This window comes from Bos mutus, chromosome 9, assembly GCF_027580195.1.
Source record: "Bos mutus isolate GX-2022 chromosome 9, NWIPB_WYAK_1.1, whole genome shotgun sequence".
Taxonomy (NCBI): domain Eukaryota; kingdom Metazoa; phylum Chordata; class Mammalia; order Artiodactyla; family Bovidae; genus Bos; species Bos mutus.
In genome coordinates, this window is record NC_091625.1 from 18,737,518 (window position 1) to 18,763,121 (window position 25,604).

Below are 25,604 nucleotides of genomic sequence, written 5' to 3' on the forward strand. Positions count from 1 at the left end.
GCCCCGCGCCCCGGGCCGCGGCCCCGCCGCTCCCGCCGCCGCCGCCGCCCTCCCCACGCCGCGGGCGCCGAGCGCCGGCCCGGCCCGCGCGCGCGCCGCCGCCGTCTACCTGAGCCGCCTGCTGACAGGGTCCATCTTCCAGGAACCGGGCGATGAGGAAGTAGAGCTCTGCGCGGGAGAGAGAGGGACACGGGGGGGAGACACACACAGGCTGAGCGGCCGGGCGGCGGCGGCGGGGGGCGGGGGGCCGCGGGCGGGATCGCCCCCCGCCGCCGGCGGCCCCGGCTAGCCCCCCGACTTACCCGATCGCAGCTCCGAGAGGCCTTTCCTCTCACGAGACATGTTTATGGGTCACTTCGGGGCCGCCGGCGGGACGCCCCGCCGCCGAGGGGAAGCGGGGACGGGGCCGCCGCCTGCCCTATAGCTGTCAGTGTGTGTTCACGAGCCCGAACCTCGGCTCCACCATTCAAGCGACGGCGGCGGAGGCGGAGGAGGAGGAGGAGGAAACAACAACTCTCAGGCAAGCGGCTCCAGCCGCCCTCCCGCCCGCCTCCTCCGCCACGGATCCCTCCGCCGCAGAAAGGAGTCCGCAGCCCTTCGCGGCCCCGGGATCGGCCGGCCCGCGGCCCGCGCCCCCACCACCCACCGACACAGAGGCAAAAAAAAGGGAGTGCCTCCGACCCCCCGCCCCCGCCCGCCCGCCCGCGGCCCCGGCGCCCCCCGCAACCCGGCGCGGCGAGACCCCCAGCCCGCGGCTCCCCGGGCCGAAGGTGCGATTTATTTATTTATTTCCAGTCGAAGATGTCGGAGCCGGAGCCGCCGGTTGGCTGGAAGGCGCTTTCTCTGTGGAGGCCGATCGCGGGAGGGAGGGAGCGAGCGAGCGAGCGAGGGGGGCCGGGCACGGCTCCGCGGAGGAATCTGACGCACACGGAGCCGCAGCACAGGCTCTATTCAGCGGCCGCTGGCTGGGGCTGAGATGGAAGTTAGTTTCTCTGTAGCAGAAATAGGAAACAAATGAAGCAAAACTGCCCAAAGAGGGGAAATGCCCCGAGGACGGGTCTCGCTCTCACGCGCGCGCACAGACACTACACGCAGAGAGCACTCTCACGCTGGGCAAACTCGGGATCGCGCTACCCTGCCCGAGTTGAATGATAGTGTTTGGTTTCTGTCTCTTTGCCATGTGCATGTGTATAAATGCTGCGGATGGGCATCTGTGTAAGTCTTGTCCTGCGTTATTTCTGCAGCCTATGCAAAGTGTTGTGTAATTTATTGGAGTGCTGTATATTGCCATAGAGGTTTCAGGCGCTTTTTGTTAGAAGCGCTTGCGTTTGCGAGCCCGTTATTTGCTGTAGCCACCTCTGCATATCTTTTATTACTGCCATTGCCTTAAGCGTACATTAAAAAAAATTTTTTTTTATTGTTATCTGGGCACAGCGAACTCCTGATCTGTACTTCAGAGACTCTTTTTCCTCTTACAAAAAGGCTAGTAATGGCTAATTAGGGATTTGGGATTGAAGAACCTTAAAGCTTTTTTAAGTGTTTACAAGAAGGAGTAATGTGAACCTGAGAGAAAGGCAAGAACGCTAATATTTATCTCTTAACTTATCTGGAGGTAATGTAGTGACAAATCAATAATCTAACCGAAGGATAATGAAAGAGTATAGAACACTTTAGTCGAGGTGATTGGTGATTAAATAATTTAAATTATCTGTGTATCTTGCAGTTGACTTCGTCACGCTAATTAATGGCTTCTAATTTGAGGTGTAAACCATTCCTGTTTACAGTTTCAAGGGGAAGACTTCTTGAAAACTGATGAAAAGAGAAAGAAAATTAATCTTTCGTAAATTAGTGTGTAATTACCGGGTTTATATGCTAAATCATACGTCTGTCCTTTGCTGATGAGGATAAGGGCCTTGTTTTTTAAAAAACGAATATGGGTGAAATTAATGGAAACAATGGAAAAAGCCATTTGTTAGGCAACAAGGACACCAAGTGATATTTATCTCCAGATGATTTAAGCACTTTTCAAAAAGACTTGAGAGTTGATTTTTGTTTTTAAGGATTGCATTTTAAAGGGAATTAGCATAGTGGTTCTTTTGTTAACATTTAACAAAAGAGGCTCCCTAAAAAAATTTAGATAATAAACTGCATTTTATGGACCCGGTCTAAAAAGGTTATTTGTGGGGAAATGACCCACAAGCTGCATTGTGCTTTTCTAGATTGCTTCCTCAACCCTTGTACCCTCCAAGCTCCTTACATTCCTAATGGGAAATACTTGCTGCAACTGCCGTGGGCTGCATTGCAAGACTGCACCGGTGTGATGCCTTGTACTGAAACAGCCAGAAATCACCATACATGTGAGAGGGGGAAAAAACACCTAAACCTCTTTGGAATAATGGGATGTAAAAAATTGCCTTTTATAACAATCTTAACCAAATGTTTTTAAAAAGAGAAGTTACCATGACTTGTGCTATGGCAGCCGAGTTATCAGAGTCACTGTTATTTCTTGAAATGGCTATCCTTCAAGTCCTGAAAATATTTGCATTTTTAAAGACATTAATCCATTTTATGTATTATAGGTAAAGTAGCTTGCTTCTAGCTGGTTAGGTTTGAAAAGATGGACATTTAATATGCCTTTTTGAAATTCTGTTTATTTCTATGACAAATGCTCCCTATTTTATCTTAACTTTTTAGAAGTATCTTTCTTCAGTAACTGTGGGGTGGTTTTTTTTGCATTATGATCTTCAAATAAACAGATTTTTAGAAACTAAAAATTACAGTTAGAATTTTGAAGTTTTAAAATGCATGTATTACCCTGATTCTTACTAATAGATGTTTTATCCTTGCTAAGGAAAATAAACCAAATTATGACATGGAATATAAAATTACTCTGGGTAAAGTTTTCTATATATATCGTTAGTATTATGTAAACATGGAGAGCTAGTATGACTATCTCATGTATGCTTTTCATTTATAAGCTTTTCTTAAGTATGCTACTAGTACTTAGCTCCTAAAACAATTTTAAGGAAAATCTTCCTTGTAAATTTTCTGAATATGATGTTCCTATCATTTTGACTAACCTTTGACAATGTTTATAGTTTTTTTTCGAAGACCTAATTTAAAGAATAGTTTTAGCCTGCCTTTGAACTAATTTATAACTATCAATCTGTTATGAGAAAATGTAGGTTAAATTGCTAAAAATGAAAACTTTTCAGCCAAATAAAACTATTTGTTTTTAACAATAGATGTTAAATTGAATCTTACTAAGTTATTAAAATATAACAAATACTCCTTTATAACATTTTAATATTTCTTTAAACATAAAACATTTCTGGAATCTGACCTCATCAGTTAACTATAGAGTTTATTATGTCATTTGTTGTGCATGTGTACACAAAAAAGTCTGCACATATCAAAAAGGAAGAAAATCTTACTTTGAAGTCCTGTATTTTAGTTCCCAGGGCAGTGGCATTCTCAGCTAACTTTTTTGCACTTCTATAAGTTCAAATTCCATCTATATCCCTTTCTATTTGTTTATTTTAACTTTTTCATGAACTTCAGAAATAAAATGCCAATTTAAAAAGATTTTCATGACCTTTTTTTTTTTTTTATGTAAGCAGGCTAACAAAAATAGTAAAAGTTTGGAAAGCCAACAACTGCTGTTTTTATATGATATAGTCTCTAGAAGACTATTCTAATGAAATAAACGCTGCCATTCAAGTTCTTTCTGAAACAAGATTGGATAATTTATAAATAAAAAGATTCAACCACATTCATGAAATTTAGTTTGCCTTCACTAGTATGGTGAATTAATATGTAGCTCAAAAACACAATTACAACTTTTAAGATTATTTATTAAATCTTTTGTGTGTGTGATATTATGCTTTTTTTAATAGCAAAAAATTTTCCTATAAAGTATAGAAATGGAAAAGTTGAAAACACTCCTCTTCAAAAACCACCTTCTTTTTTAATCCACATCTTCCCTAACAACAAAATAACAATTGTCAAAGGAGTGTAGTTTTACACACCACACTCCTGCTTTTGGATTGCTCCCCAGTAGAGTTTCTGTCCATGTCAGTCTGACTTTATCCCTCTCAACATACATGCTCTTTTTCCATCACGAACGTTGAATACATATCAGATTTGAACCATATAAGCATGTATACTATGGCTGCTACAGGAAGAACAGAGATAACCAACTTTAGTAAGCTAATTCATTATTTTAACACTTTGCATTGTCTCTCATATCTCACTGAGAAACACTTTTACTTAAATTAGAACACAATTCCTTTTCATCTGTAACAAAGATTAGCTGGTTGTCAATAACTATATAATCCCTTACTTATTTAAATGTTATTAGTATTTTACCACTAAATTCTTTTCCTCCAAATTAAATTATTCTAGTAGCTTAGATTGTTTTAAATATAAGTCTTAGTTTGCATGAAAAGGAGAAATACATATCTTAATTGAAAAAAACATGTGTCTATATATATATATGTATCTCATGAGTTAACAGTACAACTACAAAGATTAAAGGAGAAAAGCAATTTTAGAACATATTCCCCTAAGATTTGGAGCAACACAGTGGATGAAGTAGAAAAAGCTGTTCCAGATGGCAGGAAACTTAAAGAAGTCTGTAGGCATGTTCTATTATATGATGGTGTCTGATGGATTGAGAGTGGGCTGGACTGAACAGGCAAACGTGAAAGAAGAGAAGGAAGACGCAGGAGAACGGATGCAAGACTTGAGAAGTTACTAGTGGTAGTGTATTAAACAAAGCATGATGTTATCAACATGATTTTAAGATGGAATTTGAGAACAAAAGTTAATGCGGTCACTTGCCTTCATATGTACCTGAATTCATAAACTTTGAGAACTCTCAAGAAGAAAAATTATTTTATTCATGGAAAGGGACAGGTTTGCCTGACAAGTGAGTAAGGGACTCCTAGATAATCAGAATCAAGGACACCAAAGTAGACACTGTTGAAAAAGAAGAATGGCTGTTTAAAAGAGTAAGATCTGACCACCAGAGTGCCCATAAGACTGCCTTGAGACTCAAGTATAAGAATAAGACATAAAAGTGAGATCCAACTAAAAACTGAGAATGAAGCCAATTTAGATGTAAACTGACTTTGTAATCAAAAATGGTATTCCCAGTTTCTGAATTTGTAAAGTCATGTCTCATTATACCACCTTGTTTGTAAATTATCCTTATTTTTCTTCATATATATATATATATACACTATGTATTTATTTGGCAAAGATCGCCTTGACTTATGCCTCTGTTGCTTAATTTCTTCAATGGGTATAATCATACCTATTTGTTGAAATGGTGATTAGCTAACTAGCCCAAAGAATGAGTTCTGTGATACAATTACGAAATTTAAAATAATATCAGTACCAAGTAGATCTTTCAGATTCGGTGTGTGTGTTCAAAATTTAAGAAAAGAAGAAAACCTTAGACTTTGATTTTGAGATGATAGCTACAAATCCTATTGCATTCAGAGTTTTCCTGCTTACATATGAACACACACAAAGGGGCACATTAAGTGGTTATAGTGGATTTTTTAGTGCTTATCCAAACTTAACAACCGACAGCGATTTATAGAAAGACTAATATAGCCTCTAATTGGAATCTCCTGGTAAGAACATATGTGTTATTTCCTCTCAACAGTTATCAGAAGTGGTGTAACTGAATATCATTAAGGAACATCTTTCTTAAGAATACTGAGTAAGTGGTATCATATGAGGAGGAAATATGTTGCCTTTTTGTCTTGCCATCCTCACCTCTCTGGTTTGCACATGTTATACTTTAGATTGTTTTGTCATTCAGTGTTTTGGAGTTTTTGCTAAGTGTGTGTGTAAGAGTTCTACATTTCCCCAGTCCCCAGCTTTTCAGGTTTTTTTTGGTGTCTCTATAAAATTTCCCTTCTCTTTCATCGCTGAAACTTTAATGGTAAACCAAGTAAGGGAATTAAGATATGTAATTAATTTGAATATGTCCTAAGAGCTCTAAGAGTATGAAGATGAGTTTATTATTTATTTCTTATAATTGAAACTCACACATTAAAATGTTCCACACCCCTACTACTGTTTATCCCCCCAGGTGTTTTACAAAAGACTAGAGAAACAATTTACATAACTGGTGTAAAAAAAGTCTTCTTTCCTTTCTTCTCCATAAGTAAAGAAATGAAGTGCCAAGCGGTAAACATTGTTTGTGTATGAAGTATACATACACAATTTTGTGTTACTAAATTTTTCGTATTTAAAGTTTTTGCCAAACTTGAGGTAAATGTGGCCTCTTTAAGACATTAGATTTTCTGAGAGGAATTACTGATTTTTTAAAAAATTATTTTTGGAGTAATTTATGCATCTTTCAGACTCTAGTTTGTAAAGTTTCCAATCTAATAGTGGCTGAAGAGGATTTACATTGATTCAAACCACTCTCTGGTCAATACTGCTTAACTTCACCTCCTTAAAATATTTAGGATGGAAATTCACTTCATTTCAGGCCAGATTTCATCATGCCTAACAAATGTTTGAAAAAGAAATCCGTTATGAACACACAATGGCAAATTTCCATGGCAAAACAGTAAGATATTTTTTCCTAATGTCTGTTTACATCACGTTTTTTTTGTTTTTTTTTTTAATTAGGATAATAATTACAAAGGTCATTTCCCCTTTCAATCAACCAGTTTCTCCTGTGGCCTCTTCTTTTTCCTTTTTATTGTTAAGAATATTTTAATGTACATTTGGTTTTCAGTATGAAAAAGAAAAGGGAATAAAAACTGTCACAAGTTCCAGCAACCTGTACTACTTCTGTGAAGCCATCTTTCTTTCTCCCAGGCAGAATTGTTTGAGTCGATCTAAGGATCCAAAGTTCACCTTTAGAGTCTCTCCATGGTCTTGATGTGCCGTTCCTCCTGCCGTAGCATCCTCATCGCAGCATTCTGTACATCAGCTGAAGAACCATCATTTAAACGGTGGTTTGCTCTTTGACCTTCACTGTGTACTGTAGTCCAGTGCAGGGAGATGCCTTGTTCACTAGAGGCTGATAATAGAGATGAGAGTTAACCTGAAGTCACTGAGACCTGCTTTGATAGCTACACCTGAAAAGCAAAGGTTTCGGTGGTAGTTTGGCCAATCTCCAGATAATGATCAATTATTAAAACCTGACTTTATTTAGCAGCAGTAACAATTTATTGAATGGACTACAAGAGATATGAATCAATGGCTGTACATACCAATCAAATTTTAACTACAAAGAATTCATGTTCCTGAAACAGAAACAAACTACTTATAGACTGTTTTTGTGTTTTAACCTAATTGCTTTTAGTATAAAATGTTCATATTTGATAAATATTAATACTAGCATGATTAAATTCCACTGTTATTTTTATTAACTACAAAATAACATAAAGTGGTGTGAAATAATCAATTGAGTGCGATATAGATTAATGTGAAAGCATTTTTTGGAAACATGTTTTCAAATGAGTATATGATTTCCATATTTTTAAAAAATGTAATAACTACCTTCTAACAGATTAGTTTTAGTTCTACAGTATAAACTATTAAGAGGTTTGAGTCAAGAAGATTTCTAGCCAGGTTGAAAATTTACAAACCTAGAGTCAAGAATTGCATTGACTCCGAAAATTTTTATAATGTTCAAGGTTTTTCTTTTCTTTTTCGTTTCTTAAAGTTACACATATATGTATCATTCTTTTAAAATTTAGTTCTTTTTAACTAAGTTACTTATGTTTCAAAACATTAATATTTGAAGTCTAGACATCATCTCTTTAACTCAGAAGTTTTTAAAACCTTTTTATTGTGTAAGAATATCAAACATCCCCAAAAAGTCAAGAAAATAGCAGGATGATCCCCTGATACCAGATTCCCAGCATTCATAATTGTCCACATTTGGACAACCCTATCCTGGGTGTTCTTTGGAAGGCCTGATGTTAAAGCTGAAACTCCAATACTTTGGCCACCTCACGTGAAGAGTTGACTCATTGGAAAAGACTCTGATGCTGGGAGGGATTGGGGGCAGGAGGAGAAGGGGACTACAGAGGATGAGATGGCTGGATGGCATCACCGACTCGATGGACGTGAGTCTGGGTGAACTCCAAGAGTTGGTGATGGACAGGGAGGCCTGGCGTGCTGCAGCTCATGGGGCTGCAAAGAGTCAGACAGGACTGAGCGACTGAACTGAACTGAACTGAATAGTATATATACTCCAACCACCCCCTTTCTTGTTTAAAGTAAATGTCATTATTGCCCATCTAAATAATTTGGTATGTAATCCAGAAACAAATTCTAATGAGTTTAATTCCTTCATTGATTGGTTCTTTAATTTATTTACCACCTCATAAATTAAGCATTTGTAGAGCATCTACCGCAGCAGCAGCCGAGCATCTATCTTATTCTAGATGCTGTATTAAGCCCTGAAAGTTGATTGGCTGGATATGGTCATTTGGAACTCTTTCTAAGAAGTTCGGATTGAAAATGTAAACTGTTAAGAAATAATATCATACCACTGAACTGCTTAAACCCCATCCAATGATGCTTCATGAACTCCTGGACAGTTGTTGAGTATAATGTGTGAGATCCCTCATAACCTAACCTTCTCAATCTGTCCACACTCACCTTTACGCACAGGACCAGGAGCACTCTCAATTCCTGTATGAAAATAGCTCCCCAAATAGTGTCCTTTCAGGTTTTGAACATGGTGGTCCCTCTCCAGAATGTTGATCTCAAAATCCAACCAATTCTTATGCAGTTTTCAAGACACCACCGATCATCACTTCTTTCCTCCAAGAAAACAAATGGCTTGGTGTTCATCCTCTGTATCCCCAGAACACCTCCTGTGTGTCTCTACTATAGCACAGCTTTCAGATATATCATAGTTTTTTGTTGTCTTGACTCATTAACCAAGATTTTTTTTAGGATAATCTCTGAATTTTGGATTTCTGTATCCCCGTTATATGCAACAATCAGAATAAACAACAGGCAATTAATACTTTCAGTGCTTTTTTTTTTCTTGGAATATGTTTATCAGATAAACAAAATTTGACCCGTTTCCATGATTTCACAGGGCTAGCCGAGGCTCATGAACCAGTGATAGTTTTCCCATTGAAAGGAAGCAAAGTAAATGTAATACTTAAAGAAACACCCGAATATCATGTGACATTTGGATATCAGCTCTGCCCTTTCAGAGTGTTTATTCCAGTATTATTTGAATACAAAATGAAGGGATGAACTGGTCACTAGAAGAAGGTCACAGAATACCAAAATAATGACAAAAAAAGGAAGCCTAACCTAAAGTGAATGACTTCAGGTCATTCTCCCCCTTGCCACTTAACTTTAACTTGTCTTTTTTTAGTACACTTTTCTTACATATCTTTTATCTCCACCTTATATCTTGTGCCCTAAATAAACAATGGGAAAACACATATACAAGTAAATATGATATCAAATAAGTGGAATAGTGCATCAGCAAGGCTCCTATAGCAAATAAATGAGAGGGTCTGTGTTACTATATCCATAATTATGGGGATGCTACACGAAGGATCACAGAATTTTAGAGCTGAAAGAACCGTAGAGATTATCTAGTCCAAATTCCCTTTCAAAGAGAGCAAATGATGTAGCCAACCTTACAGTCTCCTTTTCAAAAGTCTCAGCCTTGCAACCTTTCTGAGGTTATTGGTTAAAGGGTAGGATATAGCTGAATAACCAAGAGAAAATAACATAGCTTGGAGAAATCAACAAGATTTCTGTACAAGAAATGATATTTGTTGGTTTCACTAGAGTTGTTTGAGGGGATAAATAAGTATGACTGAGGGTATTTAAAGAAAACATTTATATTTACACTTTCAAAAAGCCTTTTGACAAGTTCCTATATCAGACTATTTAAAAAATCCTCACAAGAAATTGGCTTGGAGAGAAATAAGGAGAAATTCGAGTAGTTCATATTGTAGATGAAGAATAAGGTCCTATTTCTGGTTTTTACTGAGTGTTGTTGAAAAAATTATTTTGCATCACTTATCATTTTACCAGAAATAATATATGAGAAAAGTAATTTTGCTTAACTCACTGAGATACTATGAGGATTGAGTGAGATAATAATACTGTTCATAATAAAAGCTAACAGCTTGTTAAGTAATAACAAATATTATCTCACTTAGCCCTTCCAAAGAAAATACTGTTATTACTTACCACTGTAAAGATGGATAAGGAACTTGTTGGGAGTCCTGAAGCTAATTACTGGTAAAGTCAGGAACTGAACCCAGGAAGGCTGGTTCCAGAGTTCCTCTTAGCCAGTCACCTTACTTCTGTGTTATTAATATGCACAAACCCCTTTTCATGCATAGACCAGGTATGTAATAAGGGCTTAATAAGTTTAGTTATTAATATGTTCATACTTTTTCAGAAGGAAAAAATAAAAGAAGGCCTAATATTGACTGAAGACCTACTTTAAGCATAATGCATTCTCTTTACAACCAGCCTGGAAGGCCATAGATGCCTATAGAGATTCCTTGGTTCAACCCAGTCAGACCTAGAATTCGGGGGGACATTGGTCTTGTTCCAAAGCCTATCTTCTTTTTATTATGTTCCAGTCTGTTCTCTTTTGTTATTCCTCTTGTACCATAAATATACTTAAGCATATGAATAGGTATGTACCTAAGATGTGAGGCATAGATATACATAAAAGCAATGTTTTATTTGGCCTATAGGTAAGCATATTTTAGCAGAGAGCAAATAATAGAAAAGAAAGAATTTAGTAAGTTTCTGAAGAGCAGAACCCGATGGTTGCTGTCCCCAGAGTCAACACTGGAGCCAGTCAGGTTTCCTATTTAGAGAGTGATGGCATGCAGAAATATTAATACATAAAAATTGATCAATTTCCAGTTGATAGTAAGCTCTTATATGGAGAAAAGGGCCAAGCCAATGATATCAAATGGTGGAATCCTAAGATGAACTGCTAGATGGTGGTGGTGGTGGTTTAGTCGTTAAGTCATATCTGAGTCTTGTGACACCATGGACTGTAGCCCACCAGGCTCCTCTGTCCGTGAGATTCTCCAGTGGGCTGCAGTGGGCTGCCATTTCCTCCTCCAATGAACTGCTAGACAAGGGATATATTGTCATTTTAGGTTATTCCCTATAAAACATTGTCCAAAAAAGCTTTTGTACCAAAAACTAATGCAAAGGGCCACAAGGAAGAATATCAGAAATAGAAAGCATTATCCCATTATACTGTACATCAGGATTAGATGGTTTATGTACATCAGGATTATTTTGTGGTTCCAGTCACCACACCTCAAGGAAGACAAGGCCATAAAGTTAGAAAGTATCTAGAGAAAGATAATTAAAATGACAAAGATATAGAAAGTTGACTGCCAGAAATTGACTAAAACTATTAATACCTTTGAAAACCAGAAGGTGATACAATAAAGTAAAGTAAAGTAATCGCTCAGTCGTGTCTGACTCTTTGCAACCCCATGGACTGTAGCCTACCAGGCTCCTCTGTCCATGGGAATTCCCAGGCAAGAGTACTGGAATGGGTTGCCATTTCCTTCTCCAGGGGCTCTTCCTGACCCAGAGATTGAACCTGGGTCTCCAGCATTACAGGCAGACGCATTACCATCTGAGTCACCAGGTAAGCCCAAAAGGTGATACAATAAAATATAATAAAGTCAGGATGAAAATGAGTAGGGTGACTGCAAACTTACTCAACAAAGTCTAGAATTCCAGAACCAGCAAATACTTTGTTGCTTTTCTTAATACCTGAATTCTTCAGAATATATCTCCCAAGAGAAAGGGTATCTACTTTACAAGGATCACATGTATTAATCCCACTAGGAAATTCAACACTAGTACTATAATATAACATATAATCAATCTGATTTCATTATTGACCATCTCATGATGTCCATGTGTAGAGTTGTCTCTTGTGTTGTCAGAAGAGGATGTTTGCTATGACCAATGCCTTCTCTTGTCAAAACTCTGTTAGCTTTTGCCCTGCTTCATTTTGTACTCCAAGGCCAAACTTGCCTGTTACTCTAGGGATCTCTTGACTTCCTACATTTGCATTCCAATCCTCTATGATGAAAAGACATTTTTTTTTTGGTGTTAGTTCTAGAAGGTCTTGTAGGTCTTCATAGAACCATTCAATTCAGCTTTTTTAGCATTAGTGGTTAGGGCATAGACTTGGATTATTGCGATACTGAATGATTTGCCTTGCAAATGAATCAAGATCATCATACTGTCCTTTTTGAGATTTAACCCAAGTACTGCATTTTGAACTCTTTTCTTGACTATGACAGCTACTCCATTTTTTCTAAGGGATTCTTGCCCAAAGTACTAGATGTGATGGTTGTCTGAATTAAATATGCCCATTCCTGTCCATTTTAGTTCACATCCTAAGATATCAATGTTCACTCTTGCCATCTTCTGCCTGACCACATCAGTTTACCTTGATTGATTCCAGCTTCCTATGCAATATTGTTCTTTTCAGCAACAGACTTGACTTTCACCACCAGAAACATCCACAATTGAGCATTATTTTTGTTTTGGCTCAGCCTCTTCATTATTTCTGGAGCTACCACTCCACTCTTCCCCAGTAGCATATCAGACACCTACCGACCTAGGGGGCTCATTTTCCTGTAAAATATCTTTTTGCCTTTTCATACTGTTCATGGGATTCTCAAGGCAATAATACAGAAATGGTTTGCCATGCCCTTCTCCAGTGGACCACATTTTGTCAGACATCACCACATGGACATCACCAGATGGTCAGTACCAAAATCAGATTAATTATATTCTTTGCAGCCAAAAATGGAGCTCTATACAGTGAGTAAAAACAACACCTGAACCTGACTGTGACTCAGATCATGAGCTCCATATTGCAAAATTGAGGCTTAATATGAAGAAAGTAGGGAAAACCACTAGACCATTCAGGTATGACCTAAATCAAATCCCTTGAACCTATTCATCATGACAAATAGATTCAAGGGTTTAGATCTGTTAGAATGCCGGAAGAACTATGGATGCAGGTTCATAACATTGAGCAGGAGGTGATCACCAAAACCATCCCCAAGAAAAAGAAAAGCAAGAGGGCAAAGTGGTTGTCTGAGGAGGACTTAAAAATAGCTGAGAAAAGAAGAGAGGCAAAGGAGAAAAGAAGATATACCCATCTGAATGCAGAGTTCCAGAGAATAGCAAGGAGAGATAAGAAAGCCTTCTTAAGTGAACAATGCAAAGAAATAAAGGAAACCAATAAGATGGGAGAAATCAGAGATCTCTTAAAGAAAATTAGAGATACCAGGGGAACATTTCATGCAAAGATGGGCACAAAAAAGGATAAAAATGGCAAGGACCTAACAGAAGCAGAAGAGATTAAGAAGAGGTGGCAAGAATACACAGAAGAACCATACAAAAAAGGTCTTAATTACTCAGATAATGATGATGGTGTGATCACTCACCTAGAGCCAAACATCCTGGAAGGTGAAGTCAAATGGGCCTTATGAAGCATTGCTATGAACAAAGCTAGTGGAGTCAATGGAATTCCAGCTAAGCTGTTTCAAACCACAAAAGATGATGCTGTTAAAGAGTTGGACTTTATTCGAGCAAATTTGGAAAACTCAGCAGAGATCAAATTGCCAACATCCATTGGATCACAGAAAAATAAAGGAATTCCAGAAAAATGTCTACTACTGCTTCGTTGACTATTTGAAAGCCTTTGACTGTGTGGATCTCAGAAAACTTTGGAAAATTCTTAAAGAGAAGGGAACACCAGACCACCTCACTTCTCTCATGCAAAACCTGTATACAAGACCAAAAGCAACAGTTAGAACTGGACAAGGAACAACAGACTGATTCCAAATTGGGAAAGGAGTACGTCAAAGCTATATATTGTCACCCTGCTTGTTTAACTTCTGTGCAGAGTACATCCTGCAAAATGCCGGGCTGGATGACTCACAAGCTAGAATCAAGATTTCTGGGAAAATATCAACAAATTTAGATATGCAGATGATACCACTCTAATGACAGAAAAACTAAAGAGCCTCTTGATGAGGGTGAAGGAGGAGAGTGAAATAGCCAGCTTAAAACTTAACATTCAAAAATGAAGACCATGGCATCTGGTTGCATCACTTCACAGCAAAGAGATGGGGGTAAAGTGGAAATCAGTTCAGTTCAGTCGCTCAGTCATGTCTGACTCTTTGCGACCCCATGAACTGCAGTATGCCAGGCCTCCCTGTCCATCACCAACTCCCAGAGTTTACTCAAACTCATGTCCTTTGAGTCAGTGATGTCATCCAACCAGCTCATCCTCTCTCGTCCCCTTCTCCTCCCGCCTTCAATCTTTCCCAGCATCTGGGTCTTTTCAAATGAGTCAGGTCTTTGCATCAGGTGGCCAAAGTATTGGAGTTTCAGCTTCAGCATCAGTCCTTCCAATGAATATTCAGGACTGATTTCCTTTAGGATGGACTGGTTGGATCTCCTTGCAGTCCAAGGGACTCTCAAGAGTCTTCTCCAACACCACAGTTCAAAAGCATCAATTCTTCAGCACTCAGCCTTCTTCACAGCCCAACTCTCACATCCATACATGACCACAGGAAAAACCATAGCCTTGACTAGATGGACCTTTGTTGATAAAGTAATGTCTCTGCTTTTCAATTTGCTGTCTAGGTTGGTCATAACTTTCCTTCCAAGGAGTAAGTGTCTTTTAATTTCATGGCTGCAGTCACCATCTGCAGTGATTTTGGAGCCCCCCAAAATAAAGTCTGTCACTGTTTCCCCATCTATTTGCCATGAAGTTATGAGACCAGATGCCATGATCTTCGTTTTCTGAATGTTGAGCTTTAAGCCAACTTTTTCACTCTCCTCTTTCACTTTCATCAAGAGGTCTTTAGTTCTTCTTCACTTTCTGCCATAAGGGTGGTGTCAACTGCATATCTGAGGTTATTGATATTACTCCTGGAAATCTTGATTCCAGTTTGTTTCATCTATCCCAGCGTTTCTCATTATCTACTCTGCATATAAGTTAAAGACATAGGAAATAAGTGGAAATAGTGACAGATTTTATTTTCTTGGACTCCAAAATGACTGTACAGAGTGACAGCAGCCATGAAATTAAAAAACACTCTCTCCTTGGAAGAAAAACTGTGATCAACCTAGACAGCATATTAAAAAGCTGAGACATCACTTTGACTGTATGGAAAGGTCCGTAAAGTCACAGCTATGGTTTTTCCAGTAGTTAGGTACAGATGTGAGTGTTGGACCATAAAGAAGGTTGACAGCCGAAGAATTGATGCTTTTGAATTGTGGTGCTTGAGAAGGCTCTTGAGAGTCCCTTGGACAGCAAGAAGATCAAACCAATCAATCCTAAAGGAAATCAACCCTGAATATTCACTGGAAGGACTGAAGCTGAAGCTCCAATACTTTGACCACCTGATGTGAAGAGCAGACTCTTTGGAAAAACCCTGATGTTGGGAAAGATTGAGGGCAGGAAGAGAAGGTGATGACAAAGGATGAGATGGTTGTATGGCGTCATTGACTCACCGGGCATTAGTTTGAGCAAACTCTGGGAGATAGTGAAGGACAGGGAAGCCTGACATGCTGTAGTTCATGGGGTTGCAAAGAGTCAGTCTAGACTTAATGACTGAACAACATTCTGGGTCTTTTGCTTCCTTGTATAAACTTTAGAATCAGTTGGTCAGTATTCACAAAAAACTGCTGGAATTTCCATCATGATTGCATTGCATCTATAGATCAAATTTGAAAGGAATGATAACTTGACAATACTGAGTCTTTCTATCCATAAACATGGAATATCTATGTTCTTCATTCATCTTTGATTTTTTTCCATTGGAGTTTTGTAGTTTTCCTCATTCCACCATGCACATATTTTGTTAATTTATACCTACATATTGTGTGATTTTGGGTGTTGTAGAAATGGCATTGTGTTTTCAGTGTCAAATTCCACTTCTTAATTATTGGTATATAAGAAATAATATTTTGTTAAAAACCTCTTCATCTATTCACTAAAGATATTGGTCTGTCATTTCTTTCAATGTCTTTGGTTTTCCTATTAGGGTAATGTTGGTCTCATATTTTAAAAGAAGTATTCTCTCTGCTTGTATTCTTGGAAAGGGATTGTAGAGCGTTGGTATAATTTCTTTCTTAGGTGTTTGGTAGTCTTCACCAGTGAAGCCATCTGAGCCTGGTGTTTTCTATTTCAGAAAGTTATTGTCAATTCCATTTGTGTACTAATATTGGGCTTCCCAGGTGGCGCCAGTGATAAAGAACCTGCCTGCCAATGCAGGAGACACAGGATACGTGGGTTTGGTCTATTTCTTGTATGAATTTTGCAAACTGTCTTTCAGGGAATGGTCCATTTCATCTAGTTTGTCAAATTTGTGGGCATAGAGTTGCTTATAGAATTCTTCTATTATTCTCTTAATGTCTATAGGATCTATAGTGATGTCTCCTCTTTCATTTCTATTATTAGTGTTTTATGTCCTATCTTTTTTTTTTCTTTGTTAGTCTGATTAAAAGTTTATCAGTTTTACTGATGTTTTCAAGGACCAGCTTCTGATTTTGTTGATTTTTCTCTATTGAATTCCTATTTTCTGTTTCTCTCATTTCTGCTCTAATCATTCTTATTTCTTCTGCTTACTTTGGATTTAATTTGCTCTTTTTTATTTTCTAGTACATGCATTCAATGTTTTTAATTTCTTCCTAAGCACTACTTTTACTGTATCTCACAAGTTTTAAGCTATGTGTTTTCATTTCCCTTAGTTGAAAATATTTTTAGATTTCTCTTGAGAATTCTTTGATTCATATATTATTTGGAAGTATATTGTCTAGTTTCACATACTTTGGGAATTTTCAGTTATATTTCAGTTATTGATTTCTAGGTTAATCCCATTATCACCTGAGAGCAGATATTGTCTGATTTCCATTGTTTTAAATCAGGGTATGTTTTATGGCTCAGAATGTAAACTGTTTTGTTGAATGTTCCATGTGAGCTCGAGAAGAATGAGTATTCTGCTGTTGTTGGATAAAGTAGTCTATAGATGTCAGTTATACCCAGCTGATTGTTGGTGTTGAGTTCAACTATATCCTTTTGGTTTTCTGCTTGCTGATATGTCCATTTCTGGTTGAGGGATATTGAAATCTTCAACTATGATAGCAGATTTATCTATTTCTCCTTGAATTTCTGTCAATTTTGCCTCATGTACTTTGACATGATATTGTTAGGTAAATACACATTAAGGATTATGGGTTTATCATTATGTGATACCCATCTTTATCTCTGATAACCTTCTGTGCTTTGAAGTCTACTCTGTCTTAAATTAATGCAGCTACTTCTGTTTTGTTCTAATTAGTGCATGGTATGTTTTTCTCCATCCAGTTACTCTTAGTCTATGTGTATCTTTATATTGAAAGTGGATGTCTTGTGTAAAACGTATAGTTGAATTTACTTTATCTGACTTTCAATTGGTGCATTTAGGCCATTGATATTCGAAGTGATTATTGATATAGTTGGATTAATATCTGCTATATTTGTTGCTATCTTCTTTTTGTTGTCCTTGTTCTTTGTTCCTGTTTTTATCTTCTGCTCTTTTTCTTCCTTTTGTGGTTCTATATGAACATTTATATGATTCCATTTCCCCCTCTTTATGTAATTATAAGATATAATCATACATCTTTTAAACTTTTTTAGTGGTTGCCCTAGAGTTTGCAATATACATTTTCACATAACACTATACCACTTCATAAGTCAGCTGAATACTTTATAATAACAAAATAATCCTAATTCCTCGCTTTAGTTCCTTGTATCATTACTGTCATTCATTTCACTTATATATTAGCATAAAAAACTGGCAACAAATATCCTCAGTATCAGTTTGTCTGAGAAAGTCTTTATTTCTTTTTCACTTTTGAAGGATATTTCACAGAATACAGAATTCTACGTTAATGGGTTTTTTTTAATCTTAGCGCTTTAAATATATCACTGTACTCTCCTCTCACTTGCTTGGTTTCTGAGAAGTCAGATGTAATTACAATTCTTTCTCTTCTATAGGTAAGGTATTTTTTCCCCTCTGACTTCTTGCAGCATCTTTTCTTTATCTTTGATTTTCTATAGTTTCTAAATAATATGCCTAGCTATGGAGTTTTTTGTTTCAGTTCCTCCACATGCTCACCGACACTTGGTATGATCATTATTATTTTTTTTTACTTAGAATTTTTTTGCCACTTTATTTATTTTTAATTGAAGGATAATTGCTTTACAGAATTTGTGGTTTTCTGTCATACAGAAACAAGAATCAGCCATAGCCTTTTGAATAGTGATGGGATGGTGTCTTATAGTTTTAACTTGCATTTCTATAAAGATTAATGATGTTGAGCATCATTTCATGTAGTACTTATTTTCTATCCTTATATCTTTCTTGGTGGAGTGTCTATTGAAATCTTTTTAAAGATTTTAAATCATTTTAAAAATTGTGTTATTTGTTTTCTTATTAATGAGGCCTGAGAGGTGTTTTTTTTTCATATCTGGATATAAATTTTTACGAGATATATGTAATGATTACTTGCATTTATTTTCTCCCAACCCATGGCTTGGTCTCTTCATTCTCTTAACAGTGTCCTCTGAAGGGTAATTTTGATGAAGCCCAGTTTGTCAATTTTTTCTTTCATGCAGTCTGCTTTTGGAATCATATGTGTAAAATCTTTGCCTAACCCAAGATTTTCTTGAATGTTTCTTCTAGAAGTTTTATAATTTTAGATTTTATTAAGTACTATGATCCATTTTGAATTAATTTTTGTGTATGATGTGAGATGTTGATCAAATTTTTTTTGTACATGCATATCCAAATTTTCTAGTATCATTTGTTGAAAAGATAATCCTTTCTCCAGTCAATTGCCTCTGTTTCTTTGTCAGTTTCTTTCAGGTTTTAATTTTTCATTGCTAGTATATAGAAAAACAGTTGAATTTTATATAATGAACTTGTATGCTTCAAACTCACTAAGCTCCGGTAGTTCTAAACATTTTACGTGATTGCACAAAATATTTGTGATAGGAAAATCATGTTGCCTATGAATAAAGTCAATTTTACTTTCTAATCTCTATACATTTTATTTCTTTTCCTTGCTCTATCCTCCAGTGAAATGTTGACTAGAGATGGTGAGAGCAGACATACTTGCATTGTTGCTGACATCAGGGTACAAGCAGTCAGTCTTCCACCAAGAAGTCTGATGTTAGCTGTGGGGTTTTCAAAAATGTCCTTTATCAAATGTCAGATTAAGTTTCCTCTTTTTCCTAGTTTGTGGACAGATTTATTTTTTTAATTAAGAATGGATGTGGATTTTGTTCAGTGCTTTTCTGCACCAGCTAAGTATGTGATTTATCTTTTTAGTTGTTAATATGATGAATTGCATAGATAGAGTTTCACATGTTAAACCAACCTTGCATTCCTGAGAAAAACCCATTTGGAACCCACTTTTTAAATTTCAATTACTAAAATTTTGTTAAGAATTTTTACATCTATGTTTACAAAAAATGTCTGTAGTTTTCTTCCTGTAAAGTGTTTGTCTGGTTTTCATATCTGACTAAAGCTGGCCTCATAGAATGAATTGGGAAGTATTTTTTTTTCTTTTTACTTTTCTGATAAAGCATTTGCAAGATTTTTATCTTTTTGAAATCTTTGGGTAGAATTCACCAATAGAGTCATCTGGACTTAGAGTTTTTTCTGTAAAAATTCAATTTCTTGAGCAGATAAATGACCATTAAAATGATCTATTTCTTCTAAAGTGAGCTTTGTTAGTATCTGTAGGATATCTCTGTTTATAAAGTTCTCCCACTTGTGCCTTGAAAGCTGTAGCATCCTTGGCCTCCCTGGACTCCAACTATGCTCTCTGAACTGAAAGAGACTGCCCTGTCTCCACCTGAATTCCTCCAACCTGTGCCACAATCTAGAAACTGTTTCTAGGCAATAAACTGAGAATGTCTTGGTGCTCATGTGATTTGTTTCCTCTTTTTAGAATCACAATCAACTCATTTCTTAATGTCCAATTTCTTAAAAATCAATGAATCATACATTTTATTAAGTCTTCAATTTGTTTCAGCAGGAAAGTAAATCTAGCCTCTATTATTCCATCTTAACTAAAAGCAAAAGTCCATTCTTCAACTTTTAAAATATTTATCTCACCCAAATTTGACTAACTTATGTCTCTTACTTTATGCTTATCTTTTTAGTAATATTTTAAAACTTTGACACTGTAAAAAATGTGACTTTTCCCCAAGGAGGATAAAAGCTTTTCACTTTTGTATTCATCTCAATACTTGACTCATATAATTTTCACCCATCAGCTTCATAAAAGGTCTTCAGTATAAGCTATTGGGATCAATTTGACAGTAAGACTTTGTATGATGAATGTGTTCTCTAATTGTGGGGGGAAAAAAAGTCTAAGCAAGAGATTTAACTGCTGTGCCTAATTCTTCTTCATCACTGCACTATTCTTTGCAGAAAAGCTTGGAAACCAGCCATACTCTTTTTTGTGTATTTTTTTTTTTTCCACTAGGGTTAGTTAGTTGGAATGTCATAAAGACATTTTTTAACCATTTAAAAGAAGAAAAATATAAATTATTCTATAGTTACTTATGTATAGCATACATTTGTATATCAAATCGACCATGAAATCAAGAACTAAACTTTGAGCATTAGACAAAATTGAGGTTTGACTTCTTTGGGGCTGTCAGTGATGACAGACTGTCAAAGGCTTGTTCATTTTGTGTGTGTGTGTGCTGGTGTGCACCCTTCTGAAGTTTACTACTGCCAGACAAAGACTCCTCTTCTTTGCTGTTCTATCCTCCTGCAAGCATTATACCTACTAGCAAGCGAGACTGTCATATTATGGAAGTTATATAGACTTCAGTGGTAGAGGAAAGACTGTGCTCACATTGAGTTCAGAGCATATGTGACATTACAAAATAATTTCTTAACCTGGAATCAAGTACACAGAGCTTTGTGATCTGTGAACATCTTGTGAGTGTATGCAGATGTTTGTAGTTGTGTGCGTATTTTTGGTACATGGAATCTGTAACTTTTATTTGATACACAGAGAGTTTTTATTTTTTCAGTTTTATTTATTTACTTTACTTTACAACATTGTATTGGTTTTGCCATACATTGACATGCATCCACCATGGATGTACGCATGTTCCCCATCCTGAACCCCCTCCAACCTCCCTCCCCATCCCATCCCTCTGGGTCATCCCAGTGCACCAGCCCCGAGCATCCTGTATCATACATTGAACCTGGACTGACGATTCATTTCACATATGATAATATACATGTTTCAATGCCATTCTCCCAAACCATCCCACCCTCACCCTCTCCCACAGAGTCCAAAAGACTGTTCTATACATCTGTGTCTCTTTTGCCATCTCACATACAGGGTTATTGTTACCATCTTTCTAAATTCCATATATATGTGTTAGTATACTGTATTGGTGTTTTTCTTTCTGGCTTAACTTCACTCTGTATAATAGGCTCCAGTTTCATCCACCCACAGAGAGTTTTTAAATGAGTCCTCCATGTAGAGTAGAACAACAGAATAATGAAATCTGTTGTAAAAGTACTGTAGGATGACACCCCCATCAAATTATCCTCTGAGGATAAACTAGGAATCTAGATCACCCTGGCCTCAGAGTAGACAATTTTGGTCTGATGATCTCCTGCCATATACCAAATTATAGCTGGCGATTTAATAGCAGATTAATCAGATCTTTTGGTGCCTTAAAAATATGACTGTCTTGTATTTGGTTTTTTTTCTGTCATGTTAAAATAAATATATAATATAAAATATAAATAAATATATAATCAGGCAAAGCTTATGTTTAAGACTATACAATATTTCTAGGAAACTCACATTAAAAAAGAAAAAGTTGTCCATCTGCTGAATCAACTTTTCAGGTGAAAGCAATGAAGTGATAGTTTATCCATGCCATAGTAAATTATGAAGCCAGTTTGAAAAGATTAATTACATTATCTATCAAGACTTGAAATATTTTTAAAATCACATCATTCTTTCTCACAGCAAGCCATTGCTTGCCTACTATCCTTTTTCCAGTCAGGCAATACTAGGTCTCAGGCTGTAAACTAGTCATTTTAATCATCCTAGAATAATTCACTTTATCTTGACTTCACTATTTATATAGGGGAAGCACTGTTATTTCTATGACATTTCTAACAAACTGCTGCTGCTGCTAAGTCACTTCAGTCGTGTCCGACTCTGTGCAACCCCGTAGACGGCAGCCCACCAGGCTCCCCCATCCCTGGGATTCTCCAGGCAAGAACACTGGAGTGGGTTGCCATTTCCCTCTCCAATGCATGAAAGTGAAAAGTGAAAGTGAAGTTGCTCAGTCGTGTCCGACTCTCAGCGACCCCATGGACTGCAGCCCATCAGGTTCCTCCACCCATGGGATTTCCCAGGCAAGAGTACTGGAGTGGGGTGCTATTGCCTTCTAACAAACTGCTGCTGCTGCTGCTAAGTCACTTCAGTCGTGTCAGACTCTGTGCGACCCCATAGACAGCAGCCTACCAGGCTCCCCTGTCCTTGGGATTCTCCAGGCAAGAACACTAACAAACTGGACCCTCCAAAACAGCTTATGTTCATGAGAAAGTCTGTTTCCTTATTTTTGAATTATGCTTATTAAGCACCGTATTTTGACCTAACACTCCATTTAGTTTAATTTTTGATACATAGGAATATTTCTCTGGTGAAAAGAATGGTAATAATGAAGTCATATTTAAAAAATTTTTTGCATCATCCATTCATAGTTTTACTTTCCATGTCATGTCTCAGACTCAGGTTACACTCAGCTCTCCCTTTGGCAGTTTTTCATTTTGGTTTCTTCAATTCATGAATTAAAGCAGTGTATATCAAAAAAGCAGTTCACACTGTAACAACAAAGTCTGTAAAATACCAATATCAAATATATTTCAAGAGAGAAGTGCTTTCTTTGATCACTGAAGTGTTTTAGTGCATTATTATTTGAGGATATATCTTACTTGCTAAATATCCAATATAATAAATAGAGCTAGATATTCTGAGTTTTTCTACTAAGTCTTTCTCTCTCTCTTTTGGTAAGAATTACATTTTTAAAATCTTTATAAGTATAATGAGTAAATATTGGTTAAAAAATACCAAGTCTTTTTTGAAAATGAAAATCCATCTCTCATATATGTTCTTTCTAAAGTTACTAATTTAGATCATTATTTAATTATTCCCACTGTAACCATTGTATTGGGTAAAGTATTTTTCTCCTTAAAAGGAAATTATCACTTACCTATGTAATAATGATATAAAAACCAGGGTTCAAAAAAAGGTAAATCTAATACCAGCAATTGTAATTTCAAAAGTAGTAAATGATTGTAGGAAATGCTTTCAATATGTTCTTTTAACTTATGGACTATAGTAACAGTGATAACGGAGAAGGCAATGGCACCCCACTCCAGTACTCTTGCCTGGGAAATCCCATGGATGGAGGAGCCTGGTAGGCTGGAGTCCATGGGGTCGCCAAGATTCAGACACGACTGAGCGACTTCACTTTCACTTTTCACTTTCATGCATTGGAGAAGGAAATGGCAACCCACTCCAGTGTTCTTGCCTAGAGAATCCCAGGGATGGGGGAGCCTAGTGGCTGCCCTCTATGGGGTTGCACAGAGTCAGACACGACTGAAGCGACTTAGCAGCAGCAGCAGCAGCAGCAACAGTGATAAAGATAATAAAGTCTGGCCATACTTTTATGTGGCTTCCCTTGAACAATGGTAGGCAGTTGGTGGCACAGGTGGCAAAAGTGACAAGCTACAATATCTTAGCATGATATGGAGACTATTTTAAGATCCATCCCTGTGGAAACTTAAGCAGATCAAAGGCATTGAATCTGATCTGTTACATCAAGCTACAATAATCCACACTTCTTTTTACTAGGATCCTGATAAACAAAGGTATTCAATTAGTTTTTTTTTTTAATATTTACATAATGAAATTTGCTTTACAAAGGGCATATTAACATTAACATATCATGACAATTACTCAGAAAACAAAAATATGAAAGATCTAAGAAACCTATGTATTCTTTAAAAAAAATTTCTTTTTGTTGGACTCTAGTTACTTAACAATATTGTCTTAGTTTATTCTGTGGAGCAAATTGAATCGGCTATACGTATACATATATTCCCTCTCTTTTGGATTTCCTTCCCATTTAGGTCACCACAGACCATTGAGTAGAGTTCTTTGTGCCATAGAGTAGGTTCTCATTAATTATCTATTTTATACACAGTAGAGGTAGTGGTTTAGTCACTAAGTCATTTCCGACTCTTGTGACCCAACAGACTGCAGCCTGCCAGGTTCCTCTGTCCATGGGATTCTCCAGGCTAGAATACTGGAGTGGGTTGTCATTTCCTTCTCCAGGGGATTTTCCTGATCCAGGAATTGAACACAAGTCTCCTGCATTGCAGGCAGATTCTTTACCAACTGAGCTACAAGGGAGGCCCCATACATAGTAGTGTATATATATTCATGCCAGCCTCCAAAGTCCTGCCACCTCCCTCCCCTGCCCCAAGTATCCATACATCCATCCTCTATGTGTGTGTCTCTATTTCTGCTTTGAAAATAAGTTCATATATATCATTTTTCTAAACTCCACAAATAAGCAATATTATATATTTGTTTTTCTCTTTCTGACTTACTTCACTCTGTATGACAGTCTATAGGTCCATCCACATCTCTACAAATTGCACAATTTTGTTCCTTTTTATTGCTGTGTAATATTCCGTTGTATATATGTACCACATCTTTATCCATTCATCTGTTGATGGAAATTTAGGTTGCTTCTATGTCCTGGCTATTGTAAATAGTACTGCAGTGAACACTTGGGTACATATATCTTTTTGAATTTTAGTTTTCTCTGGGTATATGCCCAGAAGTGGGATTGCTGGATCATTTGGTAGCTCTATTTTTAGTTTTTTAAGGAACTCCATACTGTGTTCTCCATCATGGCTGTATCAATTTGCATTCCTACCAAGAGTGTAAGAGGGTTTCGTTTTCTTGATACCATCTCCAGCATTTACTGTTTGTAGATTTTTTTTTTTTTTTTTTTTTTTATGGTGGACATTCTGACTGTTGTGAGGTGATACATCATGGTAGTTCTGATTTGCATTTCTCTAATAATTAGTAATGTTGAGCATATGTTTATGTGCCTCTTGACCATCTGTATGTCTTCTTTGGAGACATGTCTAGTTAAGTCTTCTGGCCATTTTTTGATTGAGTTTCTTGTTTTTTTCATATTGAGTTCATGAGCTGTTTGCATATTTGGAGATTAATCCCTTGTTGGTTGCTTTATTTGCAAATATTTTCTGTCATTCCAAGAGTTGCCTTTTCATTTTGTTTATGGTTTTCTTTGTTCTGCAAAAGCTATTATGTTTAATTAGGTCCCATTTGTTTATTTTTATTTTCATTACTCTAGGAGGTGGGTCAAAAAGATCTTGCTGCAATTTATGTCAAAGAGTGTTCTGCCTGTTTTCCTCTAAGAA

At 37.1% G+C, this 25,604-nt stretch overlaps 2 protein-coding genes across 6 annotated transcripts in view; one reads left to right on the forward strand and one right to left on the reverse strand.

The window, feature by feature from the left end:
• PHIP (pleckstrin homology domain interacting protein) overlaps positions 1-533 on the reverse strand; it is a 128,351-nt gene extending 127,818 nt beyond the window's left edge. For 2 of the 5 annotated variants that reach the window (XM_070376229.1, XM_070376224.1), the window contains exons 1-2: positions 303-531; positions 110-168 (exon numbers count right to left, since the gene is read on the reverse strand). In XM_070376229.1, the coding sequence (XP_070232330.1) occupies positions 110-168; positions 303-342 (99 nt within the window). In that variant the 5' untranslated portion in view covers positions 343-531. Of the gene's footprint in view, positions 1-109; positions 169-302 lie in introns of all 5 variants that reach the window. The other 3 variants (XM_070376228.1, XM_070376225.1, XM_070376226.1) reach the window with 2 other exon arrangements.
• The window catches only part of LOC138989234 (uncharacterized), a 95,033-nt gene continuing 69,769 nt past the window's right edge, over positions 341-25,604 (forward strand). The window contains exons 1-2 of the mRNA XM_070377148.1: positions 341-368; positions 472-770. Of these exons, the coding sequence (XP_070233249.1) occupies positions 341-368; positions 472-770 (327 nt within the window). The remainder of the gene's footprint in view (positions 369-471; positions 771-25,604) is intronic.